The sequence below is a fragment of the Cariama cristata genome, unplaced genomic scaffold (genome assembly GCF_000690535.1).
Source record: "Cariama cristata isolate BGI_N322 unplaced genomic scaffold, ASM69053v1 scaffold9398, whole genome shotgun sequence".
NCBI lineage: Eukaryota > Metazoa > Chordata > Aves > Cariamiformes > Cariamidae > Cariama > Cariama cristata.
The window spans coordinates 94,278-120,484 of NW_009630679.1; the positions used below are offsets into that span (position 1 = coordinate 94,278).

Sequence of the window (26,207 nt, forward strand, 5' to 3'; positions counted from 1 at the left end):
CTAGAACAAGTTTATACTCATTGTTTAACCACATTTTAAAGCTTAAGCTAACATTACTCAAGATGTTATACTGACTTTCTAAATTTAAAACAGAGATTGTCTTCTGTACAGAAGTAAATAACAGTAAAAATATCATACCTGTGTTATGGCCAAGTCTTTCGTTGGAGTGCTGCGTAAGGTCAATCGTCCTGTCAATTTGAAAGATTTTTAAGTCTTCATCATCTAAGGCAATATCTCCCCAAAAGACAGCTTTAAATAAAAGAGAGCTCAATTTAATTAAAGAATTTATTTAGACATTAAAACCAATCTGAAGACTATAGTGCCATGTTACAGCCCTTGGGAAAATACACAACAAATCTATATTTATATCACATATATATGCTTACTTATCTATATTTTTATACAAAGGAAAAAAACTACCTAGCAAAGGACAACAAATTTGTTTCAGTATTCTCCTAAACTCTTACAGTCTTTTTAGTTTCTTTACACATTGCTTAAACGCAATCATTTAAATGTAATGTCAATCTATTAACAAATTTTCAGCATGTGTTGCTTTCTGTAAGTAAATACAACAAAGCCTAAAAGACACCAAAACATCTTAATGTTTCATCTAAAACATACAGTACTGAAAAAATACAACCTTCACATTTCTTAACGTCTTCCTGAAAGTGAGAATTATTTGAAGTAATTTTTATTATGTTACAATCACTTTCTGTCTTACATTATGTTTGCCTCAGAGAATTAATATGTCTATCTGTTCTCTGTCAAACTGAGTGAAAAAACTTTATTTTTCAATTTCCTCTTGGTTTATTTGTATGCTTCCCTTTTATAGTTAATCTTACTATTAGGATTCTTTCAGATACTTTGCTTTTCAAAGCTCCAGTCTCTCTTTCTTCTTTTTAACCTTTCGTTGGCCTTTTTGGTGGGTTTCTTCATCCTTCTTTACCTCTTCTCTTTCAGGATCTCTCAGGTTTTTTTCTGTTCGACTTTTATATAGCTAACTCGTCTTCCCTAAGCTGCCATCACAACTCAATGAGCCAAGATATAGGCCCACTTGCAAGAATTTGGGATTTATAACCTCAGTCTTTCATCTCTGACTATTTTTGCTGAGATTTTATCCTGAGATCTCCCTGCCAACTCAAACTTATCATTAAAGCTGAACTCAACATGCCATATCCTCAACTGCTGTGAACGAAGTCAACAGAGCATATACCAATTAACATGAGCTGCAGTGGTTGTTTATTAGCTTTATGCACATTCTTCCTTTTCCCTCTCTTCGCTGCCTCAGTCAATAGCTCTATTATTTGTCCCCTCAGAGTCACAAAATCCCTGTGTTCAATCTTGGTGTCATCTTCAACTCTAAAAAAAACTCCATCCAGGAAGACATCACTAACTCTGCTTGGTTGTTCATTATGCAGTTCCACAGCAAATTGCTTTCTTTGCTTCCGTACAACTAAAACCTTGTCCAAAGTCCAGTTGTTACCAAATCAATTCTCTCTGGTCTACTTCCATTCAAACTGATCCTAAACATTATTGTTAACTCCTATTCATTTTCTCTGTCTGTTCTTTATACCATGTTGCAGAGACCATTCATCAGATATTTTCAGTATTTTCATGTTGCTGCAAAAGTTATGTTTCTCTTATTTATTGATGCTCATATTCATTAGTATTTAATCAAATCCATATCAAAAAAGTCTTTACTTAAGCAAAAATACATGTATTTCTAAAGAACTCCCAGATATTACATTACTTTCTCCTATCTCCATTATTTTTCTTGAATGCAAGGCAACTAGGAGAAAAAAAAACCATTGAAAATGCCTTTGGTCTACCTTGTAAAATACCTTTAAAAAAAGTAGATCACCTACACAGAGTTCCAAAATGAAAATGAAACTTTTCAATTAAAAACATAACCAACATCTTACGTCTTCCCTAAGTATGGATATTTCCACATATATCATTTCTACATAAAAAGATAATGTTTCTTAGAAAGCACAAGTATTTGAGATCATTTCTGAAACTGTTGAGTCACTTCTAACACATGTCTGATCACTCCTTCCAAGGGTCACTATTTCCTTACATTCACATTGGGCACACCAGGGACATCTTTGCTCTGGCTAGCCTGCTCTCACCAGTGATGGTTTTTGCCACCAGGTCAAGAGATAGAGCTAATAACCGCTCTAGATTTCCCCCTCCCCCCTTAAGCTTCTAAGAAAAATATCTCAAATTGTCAGGTTTTGAATAGTGAAGGAGAAAGTCAGTAGTCTCCATCTGAGTTAAGTATTATTTATTATTCCTATTATAAACACTATCTAGAGATTTCTCCTGGATGTCCTTCATAACAGGAGCCACTGTATAAGCACAATGAAAGACTGCAAACTTTAACAAACAGAATAGAAAACAGCAAGAGGAAGAAACTGTTAATAATTCGGCCTACAAAGACATGATGTGGCCCAGCAGAGGTCACACAGGTTGTCCCCACCAGACTCAAGGAAGTGTTAAAGCTTAATAGCAAGCCCATTTTTCTTTCCTTGTAATATTGAGAGTTAACAAAAGGAAGGGTCTGAATTGACAATAGATGGTGCAAAAACTCATTCACTGACAAAAATGCATTAGCAGAAATCACTTTGGTTTCAGTGTGTAATACTGATGCATAAATATGAAAAGCCAAGGTAAATGAAACTTCAGAACAATAATAAAGTAGAAAAAAAACTGGTGGAAAGTATCCTCCCTAGTCTTGATGACACAACTTTATCACTTCCCGGGGGTAACATTCACTCTGCCATAAAAATACAAATAGCAAAGACTAAAACTTGTGAATTTGTCTGACATAAATGCATTTAATTTTTGTGCACATACATAAAATATACCTCAGTGTTCAGGCAAGGTATAACAACTCTGTCCCGTTAGAAAGGAAAACAAAGCTATGCTATTTTTGTTAAGCATCTGCACTGCTAGGTAGTTTTTGATTAGTAACCGAGCGCAAGGTTAACAATAAAACCATGGTAATATAACAATAAGTGTTGACGCAAGTTTGATGTAATTGTAAACAAGTAATCCGTGTGACCAATAGGAGCTAGGCCCTCTAATGTATTAACTAAACATGACTTAACACTGAAGAAAGAAATATAGATCATTGTTTAAAAGTATAATGGAAAGTTTGGAGCTTTCTTCGGGCCACTGCTTTTTTGACGCAAGGCATTTCTGTTTTGCAGAAAAGGACAAACGTGTAAAAGACCAACATGATGAAAGGCAGAAACCTTGACAGAATTAATTCATTTGACTTTAGCAACAATTTAATAATTGCCACTTTATTTGTACTGAAATAAACCTGTGATTTTCTGAATTAATTTCAGTGCAACTGGGAAGATATACACCTAGCAAAAGAAATAACAGTTAAGCGGTTGCTATTTGTTTTCAATATAGTCCAAACAATCAGCAACTGAGACAAAAAGGGAGCTGATAGCTGCTTTTTTAAAAATACACCTGTTTTCCAACTACTAGTCTGCACCAAATGTAAATTCTGCCCTTCAAAGCCTGAAGCACAATCCCACCTGATTTATCCAGAAAAATAAAAACAGGTTATCTCCACAACTGTTAAAAGTATCCTTTTTTTTCTTTGGAATGCCTGTGTAAGCGTCAAACTGCTTTGTAACTAGAGAAGACTGTATTTTTATCTCCTGCCTTAAAATTTTTATGGCCTGAAACTATCTGAAGAAGTCACTCTGTATACTTCATCGTGTCACTCACCAACCTTAACCTTACAGAAAGCAAGCAGAGGATTGTTTGGGTATGCAAGGCATGATGGTAAAGACTATTAAGTGCATGTTAGGATTAAGAGCTTTCTTAGCTCCCTCTAAAGAACTGATAAAATTGACCTGTTCAGCTCTGCACCTCCCTCGTTTCTCACAGATATTTAATTCGAAAGTTTCATCCAGAAGATTAACAAGAATTCACTTAGCATGAAAAAAAAAAATTGAAAGAAAAGATGGATGAACTTTCAAAATGATTCAAACAGAACTTTAATGTGCCTCTACTTATTTCAGGTTGCTTCATATTATCTTTTATCCTATCTATTCAGTGATGAAGAAAACTTGACGTTTATAGGCAGTTTTTTCATTTAATTTGAAAATGCAACATTGACAATAAATTTATGAAAAAAATCTGTTGAAAATCTGAGATAACATTAATTACAAGGGGGAAAGTATTTCAAATATTTTTTATTATATATAAGTTCTTAATAAAGAAGAAAATAGAACTTTTTGCCTAGTACTTGATAAAGAAATATACACCCTGTTATACCAAATTTGATGCAATTTTGTTGGCGGGGGGGGGGGGGGGGGTGTTTTTTAAAAAATTTTTTATGGCCACTACATTATCCATGTACACAGATTCAACAGACAATACATGCATTAGTTTCAGAAAGATGGACACAAACTGATCATGCACTAAAAAATACATTTTTCTGTAACAGCAGAGAAGGATTTACATGGAGCTGTTAAAACAGAAAATACTCTTCACCAGCAGATGCAGTTTTGCTTTCACACAACTCAGAGCCCTCAGCCAAACACCACCCTCAAAAAGGTCTTATTTTATTAAAAGACAAAACATTGCCATGTAAAGCAGCTAAGTTTGCTACGTGTAAACCATCAGCTCACAAGCATGAAAACAAACAGGAAAATAATTAGGTTGCAAAAGATATCTGCCACCCAGAGAAACACACCTTAATATTACCATACAAGTAATGCGATAGGAAAGGAAAAATAAGATGATTTATAAAATACAGATCAAGCACAGGAACTACAGCTACATTCTGCTACTTGTAGCAGCAACTATTACTTTATCATAAATAATTCAGACTCATCTGCAAAGCCCTCTTTGCTAAGCTACTCTCTTCCAACAAGACCGTCACCACATCAAATATTCAATATTCTAAAGGAATGAAATATGCTACTAAGGATAGGAAATAAAAATAAATAAAAACCATTTTTAAAAATATATGAAAACTATTTTAAGTATATGGATGTACACACGTAGTATGAATCAATTAGCATACAGAGTTAGGACAAAAATTACTTCTAGAAGATGGCTGGAAGTCCACAGAACAAGAAAGCAAGCATGTGGTTAAATCCATGGGCTGCGATATGTGGTAGGATGGCACATTCTGGCATTTGAAATATCAGTTAGCATGTAAGTCTGCTAAACATACACAGGAGTATATTCCTTATAATTTCAACAACAAAATTATGTACACCAAACTTCTTTCACAATTTGTCCTACAATTATTAATTTTTAAAAGTCAAATCATAAACAGCCATTTTAAAATAAAATTTATTCCTGATAGTATCCATACCGATACTAGTAACAAAGTATAAGATGCAACTAAGTAAAGATTGCTAATGGTTGTCCCTACAGCAGCAGAAGAAACCCAGCTCTACCTTGGGATAAGTGAGGAGCACCCAGCTACCAAGGACAGCTCTAAGAGACCAATGCCCTCGGAGACCGCTACCATCCAGGAACCATTTTCATAACATGGTTTCGTCTGGTGACTGTGGAGGCTAGAAGAAACGTTCAACTCGGGTACAACTTTCCCACATTCAGAAAGCTTGTAGAAAAGATTAGAGAAATTCTTTCTTAGATTTTCTCAAACTGAGATGTAAACTGTGATCAGCCACACAGGTATTCTCTCGTTCTGTGAGCAGATGCAGAACTGTGACAGGGAGATTACTCCTGCACTGAGAAGATACCAATGAAAGGACTAAGGCAATATTAGTAGACACTTTAAAAGCAAAGCCTCGGATTTTGGCATGCTGCTGGGAGTGGAAAGTAGAGGAAGTTTACACTTCATCCCCTTCATAGAAGCTGCCAACCACAGACAACAAAAATATTAGAGTTAACTGCAAGGCAAAATTGAAATCTGAAGAGCTCCTTTAACGTCCTTTGATGGGAGGTGGGACATCCAGCACTTTTCAAAGTCTGACAAATAATTCATGCAACAAGAGGTGCCAAAAAGCATGTTGGCCCAGGTTCAGGGTAGATATTTATCTAAACCCATGTGTACAGCAGTTCCAATTAGCAGCCTCTTCTACAGCTGAGTCATTGAGTATTTCCCTGTAACAACACAGTTATGTGCATTATAATCTGTCTTGGCGAGTCATTTTGTTCCATATAATCCATTCACAGCTTATAGAGCTGCCTCTAACTCTGAATAGAAAAAGGAAAATTTAGAGCTAAATAAGTAAAAACAGTTTCACCTCATTACAAGGAAGACAACATATGCTACTACAATTATCCTGATTTTCTGTTCCCACTGTCTCCAAATCAGTTTAGTCTTTCCAAGATTTTCAGATGTACTTTTCTTAGAAATCACTAAAATGAGAACAAGACAGAGCAAATAAACAGCAAAAGATCTTGCATGCAACCACAAACACAAGACCGCATGCCATACCCCAAACTCTTTCTATCATTGTTCGTCCTGAGTGCTATCTTCAGTCAGAACTGTGTAATAAATTTCTGTGTTACCATACGGAGCTCATAGAATTTCCAAAATAAATTTATGAACTGAAATTGAAGTTAAGTGTTTGAGAATTATCCAAATCAGTTTGACTTTCTATTGAACAAAAATATGACAGCAAAAAAAAAGTTAAATAAAACTTTAACAACATTAAATAGAAGACTAAGGCAGCCTATTTTCACAGACACACCAAAACAAGAAATTAGCTACTTCATTAATTTCACCATGCAGCATTTTTGCATCTGTGCATGACTATGAGCAAGTGTTAGCGAAACCTCTTGATTTACTTGAAAAAGCTCACATAGATACACCTGAAAAGGGCTATAACACCTCTGACCAGCTCCTTCCGTGCTCTTACTAACTGTAAAAGTAAATTATGTAAAATAGCAAGCTCATCAACACTCATACCTATTCTATTTTTCAAGACTCCTGCTTCAAACTCCTAACCAGAAAGTCACTATTTTCCCCAAGGAATGTATCATTTCCTTTTCTATCAGAAAAGAAAATAATGATGACAGAATCCTTTAAACGTCTCCAGACTGGATACCAGTTAGAAATACATTCCTCCATTCTTCTGAATGTGACATCTCTTGACAACAGCTCGCATAGGCCTACATAAAGTCATCCTGAAATCAGCTAGCTTGTGCGTGGCAGTGATGTACCCTCAGAAGCACCAATTTTAATGCAATTTACTCAAATCTTCAATGACACAGTTTCCCTGCTGACATCATTACCTGCAAGTCAGCATTCTCTCACATCATCCTCTTAGAAATTTCCCATATGTTCCCTACGCACAACGCTTTTAGCTTCCTTCCTTCCCCTGTGTGTTCACATTTATAGGTAGGGTGCTGGCAAGGCAACATCCCTGTTGGGGCCAAGTTACACTTGTGAAGCCAGATCTGTTGTACGTAGCATTTCACTGCAGCTCCTTCACACTGTTCTCCAAACTCTGCAGGAAGTTATTACCAAACTGACCCAACTAGGACAGAAAAACAACCAGCTACGTCCTGACTGTGGACACAGAAACCAGCTGTAGAACTGAAGGCAGGAGAAGAGAATTGCTGGAGAGGCATCCTCCACCCTATAGAGCCAGCTGGTTCCAGACATCCCTCCCTGGAGCACGGCAATCGCATCGTAGCACAGATGGGCTACGGGTTAAGTGGCATGCAGGACTGGGGCATGTTCCAAGTTTTTCAAAGCAGAAAACATCTCCAATACAAAGCAATATTCTCAAGAAAAAAGAACATTTGTGACACCCTTTATCAGGGTAAAATCTTTACTTACCAAAAGAGGCATTTATAGAACTTGATCTTTGTGAAAGGGGATACTAATTTGCTAGAGGTTTCTCCACAACACAGCATAAATCTTGATTTTCAGATGTTCACTTCCTCTGAGTTAATTACAGTTTTTTACTTTATTCTTAATTTGAAAGTAGCGACTTTTTCAATTCCATTTTTTCTGTTTCCTTGAAGGACAGTTTTCATATTCCTTTAAAATGAGTGCAAAACAAACAAAAGAAATCTTCAAGAAAGCAAAGCCTACTTTGACAGACATTGCAATCTTAGGTAAAATGACAAGCTTCACTCCTAAACTTACTGAACAGTATTCTGAGGACAAGCTTTTTAACAACGCAACAGTTTCTCTGTGGAAGGCTTGGTTCTTGGTTAAACTGTTCAATCTGGCAAACTTGCTGACTTTCAGTAACTATTTTCTTCTTTTATGCAAGATCATCATCACCACCACACACACTTTGTACCTGGTAAAATCTATTCTTCATGTAACGCGTTAATCGCTGAACTGAATGCAGAGAACACTGCTGAGCAACCAGTAAAGGTACCTGCACACTATGTCAGCAAAGCAAGCAGCTACTCCAAGAACTTTCTTCATCACTGATCACTGCCTCAGGCCAGATATTGGCAAAACAAACCAGCAGAGAGATCTCTTTGAAAGAGATCCATCTGCCCATCCTGCTATTAACTTTTTTATTATTATTTTCAACCGTTTCTAGTTTTTAGACTGCAGAGTCATAAGTAAAAGGAAAAAAAATGAAACACGAGCCTTTAAGGGCAATTATCACTTTGAAAGGAAAGTCACATCAAGAAACCAGTGGCTCTCAGAAAGATCAAGGATCACCAAAAATACAGGGCAATCAGCTATTTTTCCTCACCACGACAAATGCTGACCTGCTTTATATGAAACCACGTGCAAGAGCACCATCATTGCCTGGGTCTGTCACTCCTTCTGCCACAGGGGTAACAGAGGCGGCAAGAGAAATATTTCTCCCTCTTACTAGGAAGGGTGCACGTCACCCCTAGCAGAAGCCACTGCCCCAGTACTTGCTGACTTTTCCTTTAGTGGTAACAGACTGCTGTTTCTGGCATAGGAAAAGAGGGCTGATGGGTCATGGGAGGGTTTTTGCTGTCCCCAGTCACCTGCAAACACTGACGACTTCTGCTATAGCTAGCTTTATTAAGAAGGCTAGAAAAACACACCCGAGGGGGGGAAATTGAGGTCTATAATATCACAACAGTTATAATTACCTCTGTTAGTCCTGCATGACCACTATGATGTTATAATATTCATTTTACTTTGAAACTCCATTATTTTGTGGATAGCCTTAGGGTTAAGATCTACAAAGTTAATTATATGGCTAACCTTTCTTACAGTAGAAAGAACAGGCTCCATGAGGCAAAGCTGTCACTCTCCAAGTGAAATCTTTTTAGACATATTGAAAACACATAAACGTATAAAACTAGAAAGAACAAAACTCACTCCTGGAGAATTAAGAGTAGAAATTAAGAACAGAATTGAATTCATTCTATTCCTTAACGAATGGGAAAATGGATAATGTTAAAAGTAAGCTGCACAGAGAAGAATGGAGAAAATCCCTTGTTGGAAAGAAAGTTGCCAGTCTGAGCCCGCCACCTACATGAAACAGCTGTTAGGTCTGAGACAGACACAGCAGCTGCTGCAAGGCCTCCCCAAAGATACAAGCCTTCCACATTTTCATTTGCACACCCAGAAAACAGAATAGCACCACCAAATCAAGCGAATTACCAAGCTAACTGATAATGCATGGCACAAGCCAAAGGATTAAATAAAGTATTTTATACCTTGCCATTACACCCCTATTAATCAGCTGTATTTACTTCGTGCAGAATTTTGTATAGCACAGCTGATGTTTTATAGCTTTTTGTTTTCCTCATACCGTCTAAACTTCAGGTCAAAATAGCTTCTCCAGGTTCACAAAACAAATTACATTTTATAAGTGAAGTACTACACATTTCTTAACTTTTTCCACGTGATTAACATTTTTTTTTGCTCAGAGCAGACTTAGGTATCTTTAAATTAAAATAATACTTTCATCATCATGAAACAATTGCGCATTACTTGAGCACCGTACTAGTTTCTTTGTCCCAGAAACTGAATTCAATCAGTTCAGCATGGTCATTAAAGGAAAAAATCATTTTCTTGTTTTACTTGGCAGTTTTGAAATATTATTTTCCTTCTAACCAGACGGTAAAAAAGGAGCTAGAGGCTTACATGTATAGATTCACCCACATGAATGCATTTGGGGACAGGGGAAGTGTTATTGTGCAGTACTCTCTGTTCAAAATGCAAATTTCTGGTTTGATGACTTTGATGCTTCCATCTCAAAGCCTCAGAAGAGAACGAAGGTAACAGCACCGGCTGAAGATCAGAAACTGCAGCATAGTTATGAGACACTGGAAATAAAGTTCATTTTGTTTCCTAAAGTTTTGCAGCTCTTGTGGTCTTCAGCTCAATGCATAAGTTGGGAAGAGCAAGTGGGGTTTCAATGTTAGTAGTAAAGCTCACTTAAGCAAAAATTCATGCGACCCAGTGAAGACAGAGGCACTTTACAGGCAAGGTAGCTGCAAACTAAAAACTCTCAAGGGGTTTGGAGTTAGGCATCTGCACCCTGAGCAGTCAACAAGCCTGGAAGCTTTCACCACAGGACTGTCATACAGAAAGGGTACCAGAGGAACAAACCAACCTCAAGTGGCAGTTGAGAGAGACACGCTCTTGAGCAAAGACTCTCAGGACTACAAATCCAGTCCATGCTTCCTCTGCCATCATTAAGAAAAGGCACGCTGGTTCAAGTAACAGAGGTTGCATGAAGCAAGGAAATCAAATCAAAATTAAGCACAATAGAAGAGAGTTACAAAGTGGAGAAAAGGAAGTGAAAGTGTGTGGCTACTAGGAAGACCATTACCATGCAGAAGGCAAACAGCTACAGAGTATTTCATTTGAGCCATCTACAATGACTTTTTTTTGTTTGTTTGAGAGAAAATTTTTAGTGAGATGGAAGAGCTGGGAAGATCAAGATGATTTCAGACTTTGTCTAAGTGTTTGTATTTCAGAGGATAGAGGTAAAACCTTTTATATGCTTTTCCACTTTCCAGACCTTAAAACCAAAAAAAAGTAATTTCAACCTATTCAGAGGAAATACTATTATTGATTAATAAGGATTTCAGAGGATAAAATCCTTCTCAAGGATGAAGAACAAAATAATAAAACACTCAAAATTTATTGAAATAGAGTAGTGAGGGTGTTGGGCAAACCAGTTTTGGTCACAACTTCAATTTAACATCCTAGCCTCTCAGTGAGGGTCAAAAATTACTGGTTTTGATAAGCTGAAGGAATAGATTTATGTACATTCCAGGAGAAGCAGTATTTTAGATGAGTGGTTCCCAGGTCTTGAGCCTTTGCAAACATGTTTTCCTAAGGGTTTACTGCTTCTGAAGACACTGAAGCAAGTCAGATATGAACAGTGCCCCTGGGAGAGTCCTGGTGCAAGAGCTGGAGAGACCGAGCTCAGCACGAGGATGGCCAGAGCACAAGCACTGTGCAGCAGCCTCAAGGGGGAAGCAGCCATAGATGTCTGGGGATTTGCGGAGCAACCCAGAAGAAGGCCAGTTTACAAAAAAAAGATTGGGAATTACTGTTTAGCTAAGATATCTCACTTTGGAAATACCACTCTTCAAGAAATATCACAACCAAAATGCCTTTCCTCTAGTGCTACAGGTTGTTGCTGTGGAGTAGAAGTGGACATGGAACTCGGTAATAAATAACTCCCTTAGTAGTTTTGTTGTGCTACGACAGTAAGAGGCCACATATTTATACAGTAAGGAACTCAGTAATAAATAACTCCCTTGGTAGTTTTGTTGTGCTATGACAGTAAGAGGCCACATATTTATACAGTAACGCTTTCTTTAAAACTCGGCATTAGAATATAATAAACATGTCACATTAACGTTGTACTGTAGCAGCACTGATCTACGTGGAAATCCTCTCCTCCTGTACCTTTTCCTCATCTTTGGGAAATGAAAAAAATGTATTTTGTTTTCTCAGAGACATAAAATCCCAAGTAGACTAAAGCAGTACCTCTAAAACAGAAAATCCCTGAATAATCATTAAAAGCAACTAAAGATTTATACAGAAAGCCAAATGGCACAGAAAGGAAAGTGCATATCTGAGGGATTATCTGGCATTCAGGATCAAGGTTCTCATCATATCACATGCAATAAATGATGCTCCATTTGCACCGTCTTAAATTTAAACATGAAGAATTATTAACTGTATACAAATAAACCCTTATTTTAGGCTTCAGAAGTGATTTCCATTATCAGCTGCAGCTTCCTGTTTCAGTCATTTTTGTCATGAACCTCACTTAAGTCACTCCACCTCGGTTTTTAGCACATCATTCTGCGACCTGGCTCTGCAGAAGAGACAAGGAAAGGGACTAAACAGTTCTTAATGCTGCTTTTTTTGGCAGTGATCCTGCGCTTAATACAGCACGTTCTGGGTGTTGGACCAACATAACTCTATATTCCTGTCCACGTATTCAGTATATGTCTTCTACCACATTTTTTGTTATTGGAGTACAAGTTCTAGTCAACAGAGCTAAAAATTTGAAGCATAATTGTTTTACCCTGTATCATCCAATTCACATCATGGTTTAAAATAGAAATTACAAGCCCCATTCATTACAACTATTTTGCTTGCTTGTTACTGAATACTGATTTTTTTAAAAGCATTTGTCATTTAAGGGCTTGGGATTGGTTTTTTTTCTCCCCATGGAGAGTCTGCACAGCTGCTGATTATTTTTTTGGACACAGCAAGTAAAACAGAAACTGAAAAAATATCCTCAGAGTTAGTGAGGTGACAGTACATGTACAGTGGAAAATCATTGATGTTATCTAATGCCTAATATCAAGTTATTACTTAGAATTTAACGCTCCATACATCTGAACCTTTCATAGCTTAATATTCTGAGCAATTTTCAACAGGATAGTACTTGAGACAGAATTTATACAATCATTCTAATATTTTTAGCTCTTGATAGATACAAAGAAACTTCATCTCAGTCTTGCATTTGTTCCCTCTTGAAAAACGCTATGCAGCATAGCTGCTGAAAGCTTTTTTGAATCTTTGTTTTTAAACAGTAAAGAGTATTAACCTTTTGCAACTACTCTGCTGCAAGCCAGCAGAATCTCCGCCCCGTTCTAAAGAGAATTATACATGATGCATGCAGTCCAAACTTACTCACTTCCTAGGTTTTGGCACTGTTGGTAATTCAAGTATCATCAACAGAACTTAAGCAGGGGAGGCAGGGGAGAGGGCAATTAAAAAAAAAATAAAACACACGGCTTCAACTTTCTCTTGTCCCTACAGTTTCTTTGCAAGAAACTTTATCTCCAAACTTGTGAGGCTGCAACCACTATTGCCACCACCACGCTGCCACAAAAGTGATTAGGTTAAATTGTGCATATTTACAGTGGTATTTTACATAAGGACTTAGAGTTTGCTACTTGTTCGCGACTGATTATCAGACGAATGTACCAAAAAGGAAATTAAGAAAAAAGCAATCCAATAACGAAAAACACCTGAGTCCCACAGATTTTATTACAATCTTGTGGTGTAAAATGGTAGCTATGTAAAAGTTCAAGAATTTCACAAATCTTAAAAGAAAGCAAATAGTTATACCTTGGTTAAGCTTCCCATTTCCAGAAAGTCTGTCTCATGTTGATCCTTGTTTTATAAGGCATTTTAGTTTGCATGTCAAACAGAAACACTAAAGGGCCAATCCAAACAACAGATCCTGACTTTTTCCTCCACGTCTATTATTCTTCTTGCCTTCATTAAGCCGCTGCAGCTCCTTATGTACTGCTTACCACCAGATTTCTTAAACTGCTCTGTAATAGCAGCCCATATGTTAGCAGGAACAGCGTACCACGGTCCATTTGCCATCCCACTTCTCCCACTGCAGCTGCAACAGTCAATTACAGCTGCTGTTTGCATGAATACAGAGAAGATAGACACTAAGTATTTAATGATTTTTAATGTCTTCGGTTTTTAATTAATAAAGACGCTACTGCTTAAATTAGTCTCAGAGTATTTTTAGATGTCTTTTAGTACAATTCAGCAGCTGGAACAAGGGACGCGAGCCAAACGTGATGTTTCTAGCCAGCTCACCCTGGCCTAGTGTGGTCTGCTGGCTGTCAGGGGTGTGTCCTCTGACAGCAACGCGGTGGTGGCCTCAAATAACCTCTTAATACAGCTCTGGAAACAGGAATTACACAAGAGACTGCGAATACTAAGCTTCCTTCAAGCTCAGAGAAAATACAAATATTTAATATAGCTAACATTCAGAACAAATATGCCAAATTCAGTATTTCCCTTTTCAGAAGGCTGCTATTTAGCCTATGGCATTCAGGGTCTAATATTTCAAAATTCCTTGACTATTAAGATTTTTAGAAACAGAAAATTTTAATAGGTTCCTTCACTCCTAGATGATCTTTATTCTTTCTTTATTCTTTTATGCTCTCAAATAGACATGAATATGTAGAAAACCACAGGAAAAGCACTTGTCAAAGTAAAACTTGAGCACTCAGAAAACATGTTGCCGTATCACTTACCCTTTGAGTAGATCACATGTATTATGACTGCGTTTATAAAACATTGTCTCCAGCACTATGTCCAAATGTTAAATTAAAAATCCTATATTAATCAATAGGCATACTCCTGTAAATATTTGAGTGACTTCTGCTCTACATGTGGGAGGAAGACAAATAAACGAAAATGTAGAAAACATACACTTACTTCTACCCACTACCTCTTGTCATAGGAATCCTAGACTGTAAGTCATAATCCTAAACATTCACATTCCTCACGTAAAAATCATGGCAGTACACATACTTGTTTTAAGTGCTTCCCCAAGTTAACACAAAGATAATTGAAAATACATTTCCTAGTAAAGGACAAAATGGAAGGATTTACTTCCCAGTGCTCTGAAGCAGTGCTGTTTAAGCCAGTCAATCCATTGGTCTTTGAATATGAGAGTGCTCAAACAATTCAGTGTATTCCGGGACAGGTAAGATTTCAAGCAAATGATCTCAGGTCAATCCCAAGGTTTAAAAAGGAATGCCAGTCAGCTAAACTTTAAATTTTCTGTTCACAGACTGTCATCTTATAGAAATTTATCTGTTTGAAGCTCTTCTAGAGAGGATTATAAAACAGTGTTTCAGATTGTGGATTGGTAGCATCAATACTGCTTCAGGTATTAGAAAGCCGCAATACTACATTCCTACTGTGAAAGTCAGTGCCTTTCAGTTACAAGGTATTCCCCAAGAATATGACTTCCAAAAAGAAAAGAATTATCATAACACTAGTATTACTGATATAAATACATCTAACCAGAGAATTCATTCAAATGCCATATAAAAATGCACCTGTAAAAGTGTCAATTAGAAGCACCTTCATGGATGGGAAAAAATCACTGACATTTATGGCTTCTAAATTAATCTTGCACTTGCCTAGTTCTGAAAGTACATTTTTTTCCTACCCCTGAAGAGGAAAAAAGCCCAATATTTTAAAAATATTCAGCTTTTTAATACAATCAGGAGAAACAGATCAGCAGAACCTTTTAGAAATGTCATATTCATTTTCAACTGCAGAATTGATCTATCAGTCTTAGAACAAACAAGTAACTAAAGAGGTAGAAGGCAGAATAGAGATAGACAGAACACTGTCATGTAACCTACAAGGCTTTATATAAACAGAAAAACAAAAAGAAAATCCCGTACTACAAGACTTAAGATTTTTTTTTTTCATGGCAGACAAAAGGAAGAAATCTAGATCTTGATTGTGAATATACCAGAAAACTGTCTTTGTGGCATCCAAAAACTCTTTTAATTTTGATGAATGTCTTAGAAATTCATGAATGCACAAGGGACACTTCAGAGAGCAGTAAATGACCTAACCCAAAGTTTGAGAACAGAAGACATCTTCATATGCTAAAATGACTTCATTTGTTTTCATAAAACATGGGAGGAACATCTGGCAAGACAGGAAAGGATGCTGGAGCTTTTTAAGGCATCAGAGTTGAAGTTAGCAGGAGGGATTTGGGGGTTGTATTTTTTTTTCCAATTGCTTGTTTGGCTTTGGCAAAGGGGTACATCACATTTCTGGGACCCAGTGAAAATGAGCTGGAACTTTAGCATCCAAAATTGGATGGAAAGAATTGCAAGGTTCCTACAAATTTTGAGAAAGTATAGTAGATGAAAGATCTGTGAAGTATGGATTTTAAGAGATTAAAACAAAAACCTGAAAACAAGCATCAGTATTATACTACCTGCAACAACTCCATCCATTTGGATGAAAACACCAAAAAGATTCCAAGTCACTAAAACCAATACTTCTATTCCCAGGTCCCATGCCTGAGTGACTGGATTGATCCAATTTATTTATGGCAGTTTGTGATGCCTCAAAGGTTAATTACTGGATTTGCACTAAAACAAAATTTAGGAATTAATTTCCAGTTTATCTGTCCAATAGTATTCAAGTTAAAAGTCCAATCATATCCAATCAAAATTTTCATGGAATACCCTGAAGTTCATTGTTTTAACAACATAGCACTTAGTAAAACAATAAAAAGTTATCACTCTGAAGTTTTGTTAACATAGAAATATGTAACTGGTCGAGCTACTGAATTCAGAATCGTGCTGGTACCATCAACTTTATCATATGCAACTTCCCCTAATTTATCAAGAACCATTTTAAAAATGGCGCATACCCTTCACTATTCCTACAGAAAACTTTTCCTGTGATACTTCCAGTTTGAAGCTGACATTGCTTACTTGGTTTTAGACTTCTATTTTTTGAAAAATGTGTTAATACTCCCACTCAGTTTTCATAAACCAATACGGCAAATGCAAATCTAGAGGCTGTTCCTATCATATGACTTTAAAATACATCAAGTCAGAGAACGTGATTTTCTAACAGTATTACTGGAATTCCTACCATGCAATAAAATTCTGTAAGAGCATTTAACTGATAACATACTTCATGTTATCAAACAACAATAATGTTAAATCACAATGATTGGAGCCCTACTGCACAGCAAGATACAGATAGCTACAGCTTAAAATTACTAGCAAAGTAATGAAGATAAGTGGATTCTTAAAGAAAGGCATAATGACAGCAGGAGTTAACTTATCAGACAAACTTCACACTCAGAGATAAAAACAATTACTTTAAGACTGTTAAATCCCTAGGTTAATACAAAAGACTGATAGACTTACTTTGTCTTTAATTTGGTAGCTATGTCACACTTGCATGACAGTAACTAAATATTTCTTCCATACACAATTAAAGCAATTATCCCCATATTACTAGCATTAGAAAAAAACTGTCATATTAAGTTGATTAAAATGGTCTTTTGACAAAAGAAGGCATAATTAAGTACAAAGAATTATCACTCAGCTGCATCTTTTTTCTTGCAAGAATTATGCCTTAGCTTAAAACTATACAACCGTTTTTCAACTAGAAGAATATAGAGAAACATTTATGAAAACTCAGCAAATGGCATGGGGCTACTGTAAATGAATGTAATGACAAAGATGGGTCATAAACAGTGACCTGGAGTTCTTGCTAAACAGAATCCACAGCAGTCCAAAACAACAGTTAACACCTAACTCAGGTGGATGTTAGAAAGCTCACGTGTTTAGAATGTGTGCATGCACACACACATACCTGTGAAGACTGTAGGTCACATTATGGAAGTCAGTATCCTAGAAAACAGACTCCCCAAAAAGGACTTTGGGTCTGCATGATATACAAAAACCAACGCTTTGGTCCGACGGCAGCCAAGAAACAGTGAACATCTTTTGACTTGACTGGCGACAGAGGCAGCCTCCTTGTCACACTGTGCGTACCTCTGGTCATCTCATCAGAGACGCATTAGGCACGTGGATCAAATGGAGCCTGCTTGGTGTCTTATCAAACTGGCAAGCCATGGAAAACAACGTGGGAGAGCGCTGGGGGAAAGCCCATGGTACAGTGGGGATGCAGCTGGATAGATATAATAGAAATTGCTCATGACCCACTTACCAACTGGCCATGGAATTCGCAGAATGGTGAATAACCAGGTAAACGTGATTTTCAGTGCAATATTATAGCCCAAAAAAAGTAAGCTATTTTAACAGAGGGATGGTGCATGAGCATAGTAAGCATTTCACCTGGCAAACAAACTTTGCAGGCCATTGGCAGAACAGTCAGTTCAGTTTTGAGATACGCTCTCTCAACAGAATGCTGACAGACCAGAAAAGGTTCCGAAAGGGTTCGTGCAAATGAGTACAATAAGAGAAGTCAGTATATATAACTTAACAGAAACAATGTTCAGTGATTTGATCATCAACAAAAGAGTCATGAGAAAAAGTTTATTCACTGCGTGACTTTGCTTTGTCTCCTGTCAGCTGGACTAAGAAACCAGATAGAAATTGATAACAGGAAAATTCAAACTGGACATAACACACCATTAGGGAATAATGCATAATGGAACTAGGAAGACATTTACAAAACACCAATGATCATAAGCTAAATACTCCTCATTACCTTTTGTCTTTAGAATCTTTTTTGAAAGGAAACTCTCTGCCAAGTCACTATTTTTTTTCAGCAAAAGGGTACAGCTACTGAGCTATCCCAGATTACTACTGTTTTTATTAACTTATATATTAGCTACATGATTCTTAAAGTTCACCAAGAATGAGACTATATTCTGTGGTCTGGAAAAAATGAGTTGCGAGTAGACCCTGTGCCATCTTAAGACAACAGAAAGCAAGGAAATGGACAGAATTTTATTAGGCAGTTAGAAGGAAGGATAAGTGCTTGATGTGACAGTCACAAAAGGGAATTGCCAATTGAAAATACCTCTTTTATGGCCTACTTGACTCCAGTCCAAAACAGTGCATTTGAAACAAACTCAGTCCCGAGATATAAAAGGAAGAGAAACAACTGTCATTGCTCTACAGACCCCACAGAAGAGGAAAGCCTCTCCTTGGAGGCAGCAGAAAGGAGACAATATCTGGAAAATAAACCATGAGAAAAGAAAGTGACTCTTACAGGAGTTTATCAGAAGCAGCACCCAGCAAAAAGCAAGTTGTTTCTTGATCAAAGAAAATAGTAGAATTATTATGTTCTGGAAGAGCAAATCATCTCAATTTCAAGAAAGCTGGAGATAAAACAACATGTATCTAGCACGTGCAACTGGAATAACAGACTGCTGTAGTATTCACCATCTCTGAAGACAACGTGGAACCTCTCTATTCTCCTTCAGAGGACAAATGTGACCAAATTAAGAGATTTTTTTTTTTCCAATATTAAGCTCAAATATACACCTTCCAGTGCTTTCAGAAAACCTGCTCTTTACTGTCCATAGCATTTAAGCAAAATTCTCGTTGTAAAACATTCTGTGGCGTTTAACAAATGTAGAAAATAAATCCCAGCAGTCACACAAGACAGTTTCGTAGGATAATTTAATCAGCACACACAAACTGACAGAACACTTTCATTCTCATCACTTAGTGAGAGGTCAGGATAAACACATCAAGTAGACAGCCTACATTTCACGGATCTGGCTTCTGTTGGCTGTCCTTGATGGCTGACATTTTACAGAAGAACTTAGCTTCAGCCAAAAACTTGTTAAGGTATTTGTGGCAATCAGCTAGTCTGCGAGTGCACTACAGCTGACAACAAAGGCTGTCGTCAGAAGATGTGGCCATTCCACTTCCAACCAGGTTTGGTACCAGCTGGAATGACTTTTGCATGTTAAGATCAACATACTTCCCACCATTTTCTACTTTGGACCTTCAAAATACCCCCCAAAAACCTTATAAATCCTGAATTGAAAAGATAGGGTAAATTCCTAACACCTGATTTCAGTTGGTTCAGATGCCTTGACAGAAATATGCATTATTTTTCTGAATGGCATAGGAAATGACAGTAAAGATTCACAGTAATCTCATGACCCTTGAGTTTAGGGTAATCTCAAAAAAGACACACATAACAAGATTTGACTTGTGGTAAAGTTATCTGAAAAGCAAAAATCTCTTGGCTATACATGATGGACAGATAAACGAACAGTTTTGATCTGCTCACTTGTGTTTTTCCCGTCAACCTATTTGATCTGGCAAAGTCATCTGTCAGTGAAGCAAAAACAGCTTTCAGGAATGGCATCTTTGGTATTTTCCACTGGCGCAGAACTAAACTTCTGAAGTAATTCTGTATTATGATAATCAATGAGGTGAAATCTAACTGGAGCACTGTACAAACGGTATTAATAACACACCACTGAAGAAGGTATTTGCCGAAAATGCAACTCCCAGAAGCACCCTCATCTTCAGCAGAGATATACTACAACAAAGCAAAAATCCCATGTCAGCACTCGGCAGGAAAAAGAGAAAGCACCTGAGTGGGTCTTCTGTCTGATTTGTTTGTAAGACAAGGTAGCTTGGGTTTGGGAAAAAAAGAAAAGGAAAGAAAACAAAACACTTAACAGAAATTAGGTTACCATAAAAACACAGGAAAAAAATGTTGATCAAGTTTTAAAACATAACAAATACTTAGTGATAAGTAGCTACCCAAGATAAATGATTCATTTCCTACCAATAAATATTAGCTAGAGCACACTAGTGTATATGTACAGCGTACAGTTAAGTACACATCTTTTACAACACTTGCATCTAACACTCCTTGCTGCTTTAACAGTCAACAGGACACTGATATTGAATGTAGATACACTATGCTATTGAATATTACAGCTTTGACATTCTTCAGAGTAACGTAAAGGCAATTTGCTTTCCTAAGAATTTTTTTTCTTTTCCTTAGTGCATAGAATTTCTTCCCTGCTACAGAACCAGTTTAAAATTTGTCTTTCAGTTGGTTTGGAAAAAAATAACACTTTTTCCTCATCTTACATAATGTCTTCTGCAAGGATATATAACAAGATTTTACTTGCAGTAAAATGTCTTAAAAAGCAAAACTTTCTTGGAGATGTATAGTAAAATATTATTCAGAAATAGCAAGGGGGTGACTTAACAGTGCATTTCACACTCTAGTTCTAATCTGTCAGCAGATCATCCTATCAGATACTTAAAAGAAACATATCATTTCACTGGTTGCAGGGTAACAGCTTTTGGCATTTCGTATACTGACTTCTCTTCCATTTCTGTTATTTCTGTCCTCTCTTTTTAATTAAAGCAGAAAGGGTCAGATTACATCTGAAAAATCAACACCTGCAGGTAAAATATGAAAGCTAAATTTAGGTACATGTTCTGCAAATACAGCTGGAAAAAGCTTAGTCCACACTGAAATATGCTTTAAGGTATTAAAATAATTTTTAACATCTTCTGGATCCTGACATTTCTTATGCATCTTTCCCCATTTTTCCACTCACCTGGCAGTGTACAAGCATCAAGAATGGTGTTTTTACTTTTTCCTTATGAAAGTCTTTTCAATGGTACCTATGTCTAGAATAAATGTAATTACTTTTCTCCCGCACACTTGCATATTTCTGTATTCAATTTCCACAAAAATAACTCTTAGTAGGAAGCATGAATGAAGAAGAGCATGTGACATTTACAGCTAAGCGGCAGGATGCAGACTATCAGGAACAGATAACTAAAGTCAATGGTGAGCGCTTGCAAAACGTAAGCCAGTTTGGCAGAACCTGATACTGTACTGCAGTCGGGAAACTAGATAACAAAAGGTTGGCAATGTGCATTCTGCTCTTTAATAGAACAGATGATATCAGATAAGCTAACAACCAAATAGTCATATCGCGTCTTTCCTCACAATAACATGGACAGGAATACCTGGCAGTACTAAAATTTAATGGTATTTTCTTTGGAAGAAGAACTAATCTGAACTGTATGCCAAGATGACCTTTCATTTAGATAAAATTAAATCGAAAAAATACTCCTTCTGAAAAGAAAGAGATAGCATAACTCATTAAGACAATTTTCTGCAAAACTGATAAGTATCTAGCCATTGTTAGACATTTCATTGCTGTAAAATCTAAGACTCTCCCACTAGTAAAACTCATAGTAAAACCCCCTTTCTGTATAAGGTCTGCCAACAGAACTTAACTAACGAATTCAAGAAATAGATATAACACTGAGGTTGTTTTGCAAATGCAGCAATGTTCATGATAATGTTTAGTTTTCCTTTTACCTAAGCTTCATTTGTAACGTACATTTGAAACAAACCCTTTGGAGGAGCTGAAGCTCTTCAGTCTCTCCCATGATATTTCACACAAGCTAATACCTTAAAAGAAAGGTAAGTTTTCCAACAAAATGAAGTACTGTACCACGTTTCTTATTTTGGGCCTTGTATTATGAGGTATAACAACTAGGAACAAAAAAGATTTTTCTACATTAGTTACATGTGAACAAGCAGTAAGAGATTTAAAGGGTCTGTATATTGGTTCTGTTACAGGACTATTTTTAGAGACAAAATAATTTGCTACATGACTGAGGCTTGTGGCATAATATGCTTCCACTACCTATTGCCACAAAACAGGTAAAAGCTATTTTACAGTGATTTCCTAGCTTTTGCTTTAAAAAGTGAAAAGTCAGCTTCTAATACGGACAGCAACAAGGACCATGCATCCGTTATCGGGGTTTGTAGCCTGAAATTATATCACAGACTTCTGTCAGATGAGATGCAGGACATTAATTGGCGCTAAAGGAAAGTTTTTATCCCAGAGGGAAAGGGCCCCTGGAGCGAAGCGCTAACTCCAGCAGCAGTCAGGGGAGCCCTGGCCCAATTTATCCTCCTTCTTTTCTCCCACCCTGGAGGTGGGATCCGTGCCACATATTTGTGCCCCCAAAGGAGGAAGAAGGGTTGCTGAGATTATGGTTTTGTGGAGTAAGCCTGGCCAGGCTGTCTGCCTCTCCAAGTTTCCCAGGAATTGTGAGAACTTTTTCTCCCAAGAGGTATTCCGAGAGGCTGTGGGGATGCAGTTAAGGAAAGGAGGTAGAACCTCACTAACTTTCTTCCCTCCAACTCGCATCGCTCTATTTGCTCTGTCAGCTCCCAGCATAATGCAATCTGATGCTTTGGGGGCAGCCTGGAACCCCCTCCCTGGATCAGCCACATTCAGGCATTGGTTTGGCAGGTTGACACCATTTTCCTGATGAAAATAAGCAAGTGAAGGGAAATGGTTTGTCTGAACTGTTTAAACTCAACTAAATCTGAACAAAATCGGATGGGATTAAGAAAAGGTGTTTTTCTAGCTCTAGGGCTTTTTCTCGTCCAAATTTCAAATATTTGCAATGTAATACCTTTTGTCTATCCCACCCTCCCCTAAAAGTCAAAGGAATCTTAAAATACCAAACACAATACACAGCTTACATACAGGTGTAGTAATCTGCTCCAATTATAAAATTACAGACAGTGCATATGCAGGAATTCGCATTTGAGGATTATGATCCTCATTCCTTAAGTTTACAATAAGGCATGGAGGGCAAAACGGGCACATGCCAGAACACAAACTAGGGCACTTGACAGTGAAAAGGACACCTCTTCAGCAACAAAGCCCAATTTTGTCCTGAAATCAGTAGCTAAAATCCAGTCTAGAACCTGTCATGATCAGCAAACATTACTATTTAACTATGAGGAAGCCTACGCGAAGTGCATTTGTGATATCCAGCAGACATGCGCTAATGTTATAAATAAACGACAGCCTTATGGGCAGGTTCGTCAGGGCCTTCATCACAACATGACTGCAACAGCCTAGAATTGCCATGTAAGGCACTTTATGCTCTGCATCACTTCCTAACACCTATAATAATAAAAAAAGCAAAGCTACAGTCAGACACATTTTTGTCCATCTATTTTTGTGTACATAGCCTGGAAATATAGCATAATTAATATTTTATCAATGAGAAATTTTGTACAAAAATGCTGACAAAATGGGGTAGGTTCATTCATACTCATTTGATTGTATGTACTTGATAGCAGGAAAAACTTTGTAAGCAAACTCACAAATATTTACCATTTACTTAAACTACAAATGACAACGTAAGCGTAATTCCTGTCCTTGGCTTACTCTCTTCTAAATTCTAACTATAAAGTACAGTTGGTGATTTACACAGTGTTTGCAGACTGACACAGACTTTACTGATTTGTCTTTGTTGCCCAAAGTGATTCTTGTGTTCCAAGTGGTGGATGGATGACGACAGACAGACATGCAGCTATGAATGGCCAGAAGAGACTGAAAGCAACAACATCTAAAGCTAAATTAGGACTGCAATTGGCATGTAGTCTTCCCTCAACTTCCATCATGTCCTAACATTTGTTTTGCATAAACTTTGTTTTGTTTTCTATACGATTTTAATTTTATGCCTCTGTTCTGTGCTTCCATCCACTCTTTATTCTGGACCTCTGGAAGTGAACACTACGTTTCTTGAATGATTTGAAAATATATAAATACTCACATATTTGATTAGCTATCAAGCTAAACATCTGTCTTGAATCCAAAACAAATTTTAAATAAAGGAAAACAGTAGTTACTAACTGTTACACAAAAATAGCATTAAGCGTGGATCAAAAACTAATTTCCAGGAAGTATAAAATCATAATATAGAAATGCAAAGTTCAGAGGAAAAAAATTATGTCAGTTACCTAAGTTTTTTCATACATACATTGAAGAAGCCTTTTTTGAAAACCTATCTTTATTGTCTATACATACAAAACCTGTGCACTCGCCAACCAAGAAAGAACGCTATACAGTTTTACCTGTTACTTGCTTTCTATAGTTTTGTAACTACCATACCAATTTATGTAATGTAACCCTTCCACTGCACTGAATAAAAAGAGGGCTACCCCACAGTCCCACCTTGCCAACCACACCACCAAACACCTTACAGACTACAGAAGGCTATCGACTGTTTCAAAGAGCTCTTTCTTTCCTTCCCATCTGCTTTTCAGGATGAGGAGGTAGCACTACTTTTTTGGAAAGTCTTGAGTTTTCTCTTCTGTGGCATAAAATGTTGACTACTTTTATAAAAAGGAGTTCTTGTTTTTCAGCCATCCTTTCTTTGGAAGGAAGAGGAATTTAGCTCTTGCCATAGCATGTTTATTTTTGCTAAGAGGATAAAGTTAGTGCCAGGTCCATGAAGAAATACGTAATACAAAGGAGAATTATTGAGGAATAAATTTGTAATGCTTTCTTTGACAGCATTACCTGTTTCTAAAAAGGAATATTTTCCTTTTTTGTAAGTGAATGTGACTGCAGAGACCATGAGCCAGGGTTTCCCTCCAACTGAGTTAAGAACATCTTTAAAAGTCTCTAGGTCTAATCCTAGAGCTCTACCAAGTTACGGAATGAGGAGTAGAGAAAGAAAAGGAAACACCTCCAAGTATGCCTCAGTAGCTCTATTTGAAGATCTCCTCTCTGTTTGTGTGGATCCCAGTAATCGGACAAACTTCAAAGTACCTGTCCAGTTATGCAATAGTTTATCTCAGCCATTGATGAAGGACTTGACTCTCAAAATGGACATTTTACAGACCAGGAAATCTTTGCAAAGGGTGCCTCAATATCATTTTTATTTCTTGTAACCCATTCTTCAATGTGAAAATATTGAGACCTACCAACCATGCAAAAACAGGGAAAAGTGAAAAACAGAAAAAAGGGTCACCAAGCTTGCAATGGTGAAGAAACACTCAGTGCATGTAAATTGTGCTTCCAACAGGCTGTCCTTTAGAAGGAAGACTCAGACAAATTGTATCTGGCTGTGTAGTGTTAAATCAAACACCAGCTATGTGAATTCACATGGTAAACAGACATTTAGACAGGCAGTTTTAAGGAAATAGAATACCTGACTACTTACTTGGAAAGTCTAGGTACTTCCTCTGAACTTAAGGGTATCCAAAGTGCATCTCATTTGATCCTAGGCATCTATACTCACTTACCCTTCCAGCAAGAAGAAACAGAAAAACAGACATCGTGGGCCAAGGCCACGCACCTCTAACAGGCATCAAAACCAGGCAGATCTAGCGACTGACTGACAATGCTACCTCTCTCTCTCAACTCATTATAGCAGGATGAGAGACGACCAGGTTAAACAAAACACCTGTCTTTTAGAAGGCTAACCTTAGGGCAGATAAATGCTATCTTAAGTGTTTCTAATGCTTTAGCACGCTTTCTTCTCAGTATTTTTCAGATGCAACACAGAAAATGGATATGCAACCTTGTGCCGCCTTTGTTGCAGCATAATTACATTTTTCAGTAAAGGCAAAAGAGGTAGTGGCAATGTAACTGATCTTCTGTGCACCGGGCAAGTGTGGTGTGTGTGCAATTCAGAAAATACAAGATTATACACACGTACATGAG

At 37.2% G+C, this 26,207-nt stretch overlaps 1 protein-coding gene across 1 annotated transcript in view; it reads right to left on the minus strand.

Moving 5' to 3' along the window:
• The window catches only part of LOC104165883 (tolloid-like protein 1), a 111,113-nt gene that overhangs the window by 76,701 nt on the left and 8,205 nt on the right, over window positions 1–26,207 (minus strand). Inside the window, exon 2 of the mRNA XM_009705649.1 lies at window positions 139–249. Coding sequence (XP_009703951.1) covers window positions 139–249 — 111 coding nt within the window. The remainder of the gene's footprint in view (window positions 1–138; window positions 250–26,207) is intronic.